The following is a 10649-nucleotide window of genomic DNA, read 5'->3' on the forward strand; positions in this document are numbered from 1 at the left end:
CGTGTGTGTGTGTGTGTGTGTGTGTATAATATTACAATCATATTTATTAATTTAGAGTTTTACATTAATTATGCACAGTACATTTCGTAACAAATAGTAGATTTGTTACGTCTTGTGTTAAAGAGCCGGAGTACAAAATTTTTTGCTTTTGGTATATATCTTGTGATCTAAAGAATATGATTGGTGACGGTGTTCAATAAAACCTCAACACTCAAGTGGCAGGTCAATTAACAGCTAACTGATGTTCTAAAATTTGAATTTCAATTTGACTTGATAAGCCTATTGAGTAACGAGTACTCATATTAGTTGAAAATTACTTATTTAAAAAATGGATATATTTATAAAATGATTTTAGATATTAAATCATGTTTTTTAATTCCCAGGTTGCTTAGCCAGGAACTTGAACAGATGTTTAACAACTATTTCTGGAGGTCTGGAGGGGCGAATTCGCAGAAGAGATTGAATTGGCTCGCTTGGAATAAAATGAGTGTGTCTAAAAGTAAAGGTGGAATGGGCTTCAAAAACCTATATGGCTTTAATATTGCGCTATTGGGAAAACACATTTGGAACTTTATGCAAAAGCCAAATACTCTTGTCTCTCGAGTGTTCAAGGCAAAGTATTTTCCGAATTCTCATGTGTTGAAAGCAGGTAAAGGTCATAATTCTAGTTTCATCTGGACAGGCATATTCACAGCTAAAGAAGAACTCAAAGATGGCTTCAGATGGATCCTTGGTAATGGGAATGATATTGTAGCTACCAAAGACCCTTGGTTGCGTAAGAAAAATAAGTTTGTGGTTGAACAGGATCCTCTTTATGATCATAGGAATGAAGTTGTGTCAGACTTTTTTCTTCCTCATCAAAAGAGATGGAATATACTATCACAAAACACAGTTGCTCCATTAAAGCAATCAGAGAACTAAGCTCAAAGAAGAAGACATTATATTGATGCTATGTAAAAGTAGAGCTTGAGAGTTTGAATACACCACCATCCTACTTATATATACATCAGTCTGATTCTAGAACTATCTACACGATTCTATATACAGTGATGTAGCTCGTGCTATTTGTAACAGAATGCCAGCTAAGATGTAACTGTCTTTGCCACCACTTGCTCTTGTTTTGTTCCTGTGTGCAGCTGCCCAGTTGAACTTGCTGTGTTGCTGCACTCTTGACCACTATCTGTAACATATACCTCTAGTTAGAGAAAGCTTTCTTCATCATGACGCAGAAGCAATTCTGGCAGTTCCTATCCCTCAACGCGACATAAATGATAGAGTAGCATGGACGGGCTCTACTAATGGGACTTATAGTGCGAAAGCAGGCTATCGATACTGGTACGACATGAAGTTTGGCGTTTCAGATATTCCTCAGAGTGTTGGATGGAAGAAGGTATGGCATTTGAGAGTTCCACACAAGGTTAAGGTGTTTATCTGGCGTTTCTGTCGTAATGTAGTGCCTGTTCGAAAGCGCTTAAGTTCAAAAAGAATCAGAATTCCAATAACTTGTCCGATGTGTTTGCTGGACATTGAGCATATGTCACATTTGTTTTTTGATTGTCCTTTTGCTGTAGAGTGTTGGGATTATGCGCAACTGAGGTATGACTGGAGTGAGGTAGAGGAAGCTCATGAGTGGTTGTTGAAGAAAATTAGTACTGGAACTTCTGATGAGGTAACTAAAATTTGCATCGTGTTGTGGACTATTTAGCACTGGAGGAATAAAAAAGTTTGGAGTGATCAAGCAGTTCCGCCTAAATTTGCTATGGACCACAGTTTTAAAATGCACTCAGAATGGGTTGAAGCTAGAAACCGAGACCAGATTCAGCCATCGTCAAGTAAAAAAGAAGATACAAGGGTAAATAAATGGCAAAAACCTGCTCCTGGAGTAGTGAAAGTTAATGTTGATGCCTCGATATATCCTGGTGCTTCGACTTTCAGTATAGGGATGGTTATGCGGGATTACCATGGAGCGTTTCTAAGCGGCAAGAACATATGTTTGCCAGGAGTAGAATCAGTATTTGAGGCTGAAACTATGGGGATCAGGGAGGCTCTGTCGTGGATTCAAGGTCACCAGCTTAATGAGGTAGAAGTGCTGCTGGAGTCAGATTCTTTGCTATCAGTAAGTGCTATAAAGGGTGATAAAAGGAACCATCTGGAGGTGGGAGAAATTCTAGCAGAGTGCAAGCAGATGCTGAGGAATTCACCTAATATTTCTATCCAGTTTATTCGGAGAAATGCTAACAGGGTAGCACATGAAATGGCTAGAATCCCTTGTTTAGCTAATATCCAAAATATTTACACGTCTCCTCCTACGTGTTTGTTGGAGGCTCTTTCATTTGATCTTTTGAATTAATGCAATCTCTGGGTTTGATTTCAAAAAAAAATCATGTATATATATATAGATATATATATATATATATATATGTATATATATATGTATATATGTATATATATATGTATATATATATATATATGTGTATATATATATATATATATATATATATATATATATATATATTATAATTTATAGTTTATGTTATAATATTATATAAAAATTTACAAATGTTAGATAATTATGTTATCATGTGAGATTTTTTCCGTTTTTAACTTGTTCTTTATTTTTCAATTTAATGTATAATCCAAATTGCCCTGATTTATTTATTTTTTTGGTAAACATGGGCTACCCCTTGTAAAATTTTATACCAAGAAAAGAGAATTTACAACGAGAGGACTCCTCTCAAATTAAAATCTCGAAAAACACATCTCAAAGAGGGAGTGCCAATAGAAACTCAAATAACAAAATTTCTAACGGAGAAAAGAAGTTTTTGACTCGAGTTATGTTGAGCTTTATCTCAGTTAAACTCAAAATCGAGTTACCGATCAAATTAATCGAATTTTAGTTAACATATTCCAACAATTAACTATTAAACAAATAATCATATATATATATATATATATATATATATATATATATATATATATATATACACACACACATATATATATATAAAATAAAAAAAAGTCCATTAGATATCGATAAACTCCGATCATAAGGTAACAACAGGGTATTCAACAGTTTATCGACGTGTTAGGTATCTACTCATTATAATAATAGCATGGACTTGGATGGTATTAAATATATATGAATAATAATCGTATCCTGATCTGAATTAGAGATTTCGGAATTGGAGTTAGGTATTTTAGAAAAGTATTCTGATTTAGATATATTTAAGATGACTATATATAAATGATCATATTTTCTCTATCATTTGTGTTCAAGATGTAGACTTGAGTATTACTTAAGTGCGGATGCTTGAGTATGTTAAGCTTGATTGATTGTATTATTGATACGAATTTGAATCTCGTATTTATAATCCCTAATACCACCGACTGATATCACTAACTGATAATTAATTGATAATTAGTAAAACACGCTGATGAGTAAGATATATAAATATATAGTGATTTACTTGAAAAAGAGGGGGTAGGAAAGAAAAAGGGAGGGAAAAATAATAAGTATCAACAAGTATTATGTTTATCTTAACTATATGGTTGCCTCTTGGAAAAAAAAACAAACTATATGGTCACCTCTTATTATGAGTATTCGAACTTATCTCTTTTTAATGATCGTAGCACATGAACATATTAAATTAATTTTCATTATCCTGCTATTTCATGGGTTTGCTTATATGATTCACTCAAACGCGCTTATAATTTTTATTGTTTATAAACACATTTTATTATGTTTAATCGAAAAACACGCTGAAAAATTGCAATATAAACCTCTTTCATATGCAATTTTTACAGTGTCAAGCTATATGGAAATTTGTCAGTTATGTTGAATCAGTTATCATGGATATTATTAGTTTATTGTAAAAAATATATCTAAAAATTCAATAAAATTAATATTTTATTAAAAAAATTCAAAATTTGAACTATTAATCAAAATATACTATGTAGAAAATAATTTATGAATGACGGGCCCGTGCCTCGCACGGGCTTTTACGCCAGTTAGTATATAATTATAAACACCCTCTGCCTCGACAAGAACACGTCACCCTAACAACCTTGTTCTGATTGAACCGGATAATGTACGGAAGATTTAAAGAGCTAGAACCTTTACAAAGAAAAAAAATCGAAAATGATTTTGTATAAATGTTCGAATAAAACTTCCACCCCACGTACCTATCTAGACAAAGATAATAGGAAGTATTGTTATGTTATAGAACAACGAAAGTACATGTTGTTTAAGAAAATATTGAATTTAATTTCAATTACAAGAAAAGAGTTAGTAAATATAAATTCATTTTATTAGATCGAAAAAAGGCTAATAATTTATATTTGATGAAGCAGGGGAATATAATTTATAATCTATAATTAGCAAAGAGTAGCTTTACAATTTCTACTATTTTCAAAGGAGCGAAATTTGCAAATCACACTAAAAGACAATACTTAAAAAACCCGCAACACTAGTTATTTCCCCAAGGGAAACATGCTTACTTATCCACACACTGTATAAGAATCTACTATTACAGCATATACGTACGGATGATGTCCACATCTGACCAAAATCAAACCATAGTTCTACAGGTAGATGTTTTTGGGTCCCACATTGCCGGAACCAAAAATCTCCTCCCGTTCACCCCATGCACATTATAGCTCGCCCCGCTACTCTTATCCACCAGCACTTTTCCCGGGTAACCCGGGTACGCACCCGACCCGAACACCCCCGTACACGCAGACACCGCTTCCAACGGAGCCGTGGCCGGACCCTGAAAATACCCGTTATTATACGGGTTCGTCACGGTTCCCGCCAAAACCGTCGCCAAATTAATAATCATTCCGTCAACTCCGACGTCGCCGTTTGGTGCAACTAACGGCGGAGTTTGAGGCCCATATATCGGTTGGTGAAACGGCCATGCACACTGACCCGGGCACTGGGTCTCCGAGTTACCCACCCAAGCGTAAGCAAGTCGGGTCGACCCGGTTTTCATTCGGGTCGAACCGTGGGTACCGCACCGGCTCATGCAGAACCCCTCAACGGCCACGTCTTTCGCCGTCAAGACCACGTTGACAGAGCGTAACGTATTGGCTTTAGAAGCTAATAGTATGAGATGTTGCGTTTTCAAGGACTTCCCGAGAGAGTATTTCTCGTCGAGAGTTTGCGTTCCGACAACGACGGTGGAGGCGCCGCCGTGGTAATTCTCGGTGGTTCTCCACCATGAGGCGGCGGAGGGTGGAGGAGAACGGTGGACGGAGCTGAGAGAGGTGAGATAGTCGACGATGATGGAGCGTTGAGTAGGAGTGAAGGTGCCGTACCACACGAGATTAATTGCTATTTTTCCTTTGAGAAGTGCGCCGTTATGGTATTTGAGAGTGAGTGGTTGTTCTTGGACTAGAGCTGTGAGTTTTCGAGAAGAAGCTGAGGTGGGTTTAGCAGTGGCGACGAGGAAAATGAGGAGGATGGCAAAAGTGTAAATAGAGGCCATGTTGAGGGTAGTGGAGGAGAAATATTTGATGTTTTTGGGTGTGAATGAGTGAGATATGGAGGGTGTATTTATAGAAGGGGGAGTTTTGTTTGTTATTGATGACTTAATAGGCATGAGATGGAGTCCAGAGGATGCCAGGTTGGAACGAGGCTTTTGGCTGATGATGTGGATGGTCTGCATGGTTTGGAACAACGTCGGCGTGTTCGCTGATTATAGGCGCAACTACAAATGATTCTGGCTTGGAGTTGGAGGACATACATGTAATAAAACAAACAGCTGCAATGAAAGTACAGTATTCGTATGGATTGCAGGTACAGCATTTGTTTGCAGCATCATTAAGTTCGTGTTCACTTTCGGAATATCATTTTTTTAAATAGCATTATTAACAGATAAGCATTTAAAATCAGAAAGCAAGTGTGCTATGGTCAGTCGGTCACCCAAGTCATGTATCACTCCTGAGTCCTGACTTTCAACCTGTTTTTTCAATAATCAAATGTTTTGCAAGATGTCTTTGTGACTTGCAAAACATTTGTTTAAGTGAATTGTGTTGACCCAGCTGAGAAGGGGAGACCCCAGTTTACTGGGTGTAGTTAAATACTCGGTGACTGGATGATTTTCTTCATCAAATGGCCACTTCTGCCGAGTTCTATTTTGGCTGCTGCATTCAAAGACCGCCAATATTCTGAATTTTGGTAAAACTACCACCCTATAAGATTTTTGAATCGCAACAATTATTTGATCAATTTCTAGTTTTAGGAAAAATCTTAAGAAGCCCCAGAAGTCGTAATCTCGATAATTTGACAATCACCTTATTTATGTAGAGATTGAGGTCTAGCGTTTTACACGTTTCTGGCCCCCAGCACGCCTTTCCGCTGTCGATTAAGGGTATTCGATAAAATATTATTAGGTTGTGTTTACTTGGATCGAGAAAAGAATAAAAAAATAATGATTAAATATGAATAATGGAATAAGTTTAAATTTTTTATAATATACACTTTGGAAGGAAATATGTCCACTTCTCTTTCAAATATGTAGGTTAGATTTTAGTTAAAATTAATGATTGAAAAAATAAAAATTATAGATTTTTCCCCTCATAACCTCCTATTTAAAATACGGTCTTTCTAATGTGTGCCCAAGGGCACACATTAAACACTAAATTCTGTAAAAATGGCTTGTTTTGATTGGTGGAGTTGATGTGAATGCAGGGAGGCCATTATCATTTATTGTTCATCCACCAATCAAAATGAGTTATTTTTATTGGAGTTAGAGACTATTGTGTGCCCTTGGGCACACCATAGAAAATCCGTTTAAAATATATTTCACCCCCCTGTGTTCCATCTAAATGAACATGATCATAAATTTTTTTGCAAATTTTAAATGAAGAATCAGGAAGTATGTGATCTGACGTGGAAATGATCTCGCTTTTGACCACGAAACTGGTACTTCCTCCACTAGTGAACACTTCTCTGCTTCTCTTACGAGAGTCCATTGTTTGTAATAGGAACAAGTTTAGTCCCGCACCTGTTACTTTCTTATCTTTTAAATGTTACCCGTAAAAACCCAACATCCTATGTATGTTGTTAATTAGATCTTAAAAATATTAATCTAAGTTAATCACGTCTTACGTGACTTGTCACTTCAGTTTCCATCGATGTGATAGTGCTATTAACATCATAAACCTCTGGTTATGGCTTCAAACAATAATGCAATCTGAAATTATATGAGCAGTTCCGGTCCCTGTCATGAAAGCATGCATGTATTTCCAACTCTGATTTAAAAAGTGACTTAAATCCATAGTTCTATTTGTGGGTCTTCAGCAATAAATTATTGTTTACATTTTAATTCATGTCTCATAAAATTGAACTACTCTTGCGTATACGAAGCTCCCTTAAAAAAAATGGTTCTATACATCCTCGCTCATGTGAGCATATCAGTAGACAGTAGTGCAGTTATACAAGTACAGTTCATTTCTCCCTTATTTGTCAAAGGGTAAGTAAGCTCTAAATAATTAGGGGTCAGTGGGTCACCACCATCAGAGATGTTAAGCAATAGTAATTTGTTACAAGTGAACTGCTAATAATTGTTGGTCTCTGCTGAACTTTTCTTGTTTGTAGATAACATAGTTTAACACTACTTCCACAAATTCCAGTCTTATAATGTGTTACAACTGCGGAAATTCATATGTTTGCTTTATTTAAATCTTCGCCTAATTAGTTTAATTAATACTTCCTCTATTAACTCCATATCTGTGACGAGGGAGTAGTCCTGTATGAACTTGAATTATACAGGTTCACTGGTTGAGCCGATCAGGTAGGTAGTGAAAATTAGACGGAGTGGTGAATCAAGTATAGCAACAGTAGCTGGCCTAACGTGCAGGGGTGAATTGTAGGACTAGTACTCCCTCCGTCCATTCGATTATATACAGTTTCCTTTTTGGGACGTCCCACCAATTGTATACATACCAAAAATAGTAAGTTTTTATAATATAAAAACTTAACTACACCCACTACCTTCTTCCACTACACCCACTTTATACATTAAATATTAGTAGGTCCCACAATTTTACTCTCACTACACTCATTTTACCCATTAAATATTAATGATTCCCACCACTTCACCCACTTTTCTTATTTTTCATTACTAAATTACACTTTTTTTTAACCTCCGTGCCCCTCCCCATATGTATACTACTCACCGGGACGGAGGAAGTAGGTTTTTAGAAACCTGTCTTGTCACTTTGCAGGGGGAGGACATATAAATTAGGTACGGATGTTCACTAATCATATCCTGATTCCTATGTAATTAATAATCCGTCTACCTTTCTTTTATTTTCCGATGTCTTGTCACTATCGTCAATCTCATTAAGATTATCCCACTAATATAATCAGAATAAATAATACTAAAAGATGGATCATGCAATGCATTGAATCGGAGGCTCACATGTCATAGGCTCATAGCCCATCCTGCAGCCAGCCCTGCCTCCTAGTCCGATCCATAATGCAGGTTATTAGGATAGAGTAGTTGTTAGCTGATGTGGTTAGAAACCTTTTTTAATTTTGTTGTGCACTTCACTTAATTTATTCTTATTGGTTATTTTTCCTGTTTCAGTTTATATGTTCATTTTTAAAAAAAAATTTGGTTGTCCATTTCGACTTTTAATGTAAAATTATATTTTCAAAATCATTTCTAATTCACATATCTCTTATTATATTTCTTAATTAATCTCATTCTACATATTATGGTCATTTAATATAGTTAATTTGTGAATATTCACTTTTTTGAATAATGTAATTTTTTGAAAATGGATATCTAATTTCAAACGGAGTCTTAACTCCATAATGGGGAGGCTGATGCATGAATTTGAGTTCTCCTCCTAACTTCCATTTTCTATATAACTTTTGTGAACAATTCAAAACATTGAAAAATGCTGAGTACTCCAAAAATTTCCCCCAAATCTATGTGGCAATGCGTGATTGGTTACACTCAAACTAATGAGACCTCCTGCATACATAAGGGTGTACACGGTTCGGGTTGGCCGGTTTACCGGAATTTAACAATTCAACCCAATTAAATCGGGTTATCAAAATTTCAAACCAACCCGAACCGTGTAAAACCTAAAACCAAACCAATTTGTAGTGTTTCGGTTTGGATTAGTTTAGATCGGTTAGTCGGTTTACTAATATATATATATATAAAAAAATTGAACAGATGCTCAACTCTCCTATGCATACTAGTATAATCATATCAGACTACTAGATAAAACTGAAACATGTACGGCTAATAATTTATATATTTCATAATAAATTTTCTGATATATACAGGTTAAGAAATTTTACTTTTGGATGTCCCCTTGGATGTTTTAGTATGTGTCTTAGGTTGTTCTGGTAGTAGTATGCAGAGTCTGTGTAATAAACTAATAGGTTATAGTAATGGCTCCTATGTTGTTTGGTCGTTGATGTAGTTACTTTCTTCTAAGAGATGGTTTTAATAAATAAATTTTGCTTATAAAAAAATATATTTGAGGTGCTGGGCTATGCATATATATAATATTTAAAATATTTTATTTTTTATTCGGGTTGGTTTGGTTCGGCCAAAAAAAACTCAAACCCGTAACCAACCCAATTAAATCGGGTTTATATTTTTTTAAACCAAATACATATCGGGTTCAAAAAATTCGGGTTGGTTCGGTCAAAAAGTGATCGGTTCGGATTGGTTTGATCGGTTTTACCAAATCATGTACACCCCTATGTATACATATAAATCATCCAACTTAAATCTGTCATAAATTCGTCACGCATTTGAGAAAAGAATTTTGAGACAAATTTTGGGATCCCTGACATCATCCGAACATTATTAGGCTGGCCAAATTAATTGTGCCGACTAGAGTTGACATTATTTATCTCAAATTAGGGGCCGTTTGGTTTGACTGATGGAAACGGAAAGGAATTCAGAAAGGGAAAGGAACAGAAAGGAAAGGATTGGTACTGAATTGTATTACCTGTTTGATTTTGATCCGGAAACGGAATGAAAAATTATATGATTATCTTTATATTTGATTTTTCAGAGATTAAATAATATCAAAAGACTCAAATATATTTATGTTTATAATAATATAATTTATTTATATTTTTCAAATTTTTATACAATTTATTATTTAAAAATGTCATTAATGTTTTAAATACCTTGACTTATAAATTATATCAAAATTATGTTTTATATATAAATACTAAATTAAAATTTATTTTTATTTTTTTAATATATTTTAAATATTAGTTATAATTTTAATGAATTAGGAAATAAATTATAAATGAAAATGAAAAAAATAATCAAAGGGAAAGGAAATACCTAGTGGGGGGTGGGGAATGGAGTTTGGAGGATATTGGGTAAACCCAAAACTGAAAAGAGGGAAAAAGAATGATACTTTTTACAAAACAAACACCAACTAAGGGAATCAGCCTTCATGTTTCCCTTTCCCTTTCTTAACTACCCCCAACCAAACGGCCCCTTAAAGTAATTAAATGATAGAGCTTAGCTAAAATGACATGATTTTAGGAAATAAAATATTCCATTATCTGATCGCTCTCAAATATCAATAATTATACAGTACTAATTGATGCTACTAACTCCAACCATGCGTATTAGTAGCACTAGGGGTGAACATGG

General features: G+C 34.9%; 1 protein-coding gene across 1 annotated transcript; it reads right to left on the reverse strand.

The window, feature by feature from the left end:
- Positions 1-4352: 4352 nt before the first annotated feature.
- Positions 4353-5550, reverse strand: LOC108224615 (protein EXORDIUM-like 2). Its single transcript, XM_017399289.2, has one exon. It carries the CDS (start codon positions 5484-5486, stop codon positions 4569-4571), a length of 918 nt encoding a protein of 305 aa, XP_017254778.1. The 5' UTR covers positions 5487-5550; the 3' UTR covers positions 4353-4568.
- Positions 5551-10649: the final 5099 nt, after the last annotated feature.

The sequence above is a fragment of the Daucus carota genome, chromosome 6 (genome assembly GCF_001625215.2).
Source record: "Daucus carota subsp. sativus chromosome 6, DH1 v3.0, whole genome shotgun sequence".
Lineage (NCBI taxonomy): Eukaryota > Viridiplantae > Streptophyta > Magnoliopsida > Apiales > Apiaceae > Daucus > Daucus carota.

Coding starts and splice junctions, on each gene's coding strand:
- LOC108224615 (XM_017399289.2), bottom strand. CDS start 5,486: ATGGCCTCTATTTACACTTTTGCCATCCTCCTCATTTTCCTCGTCGCC.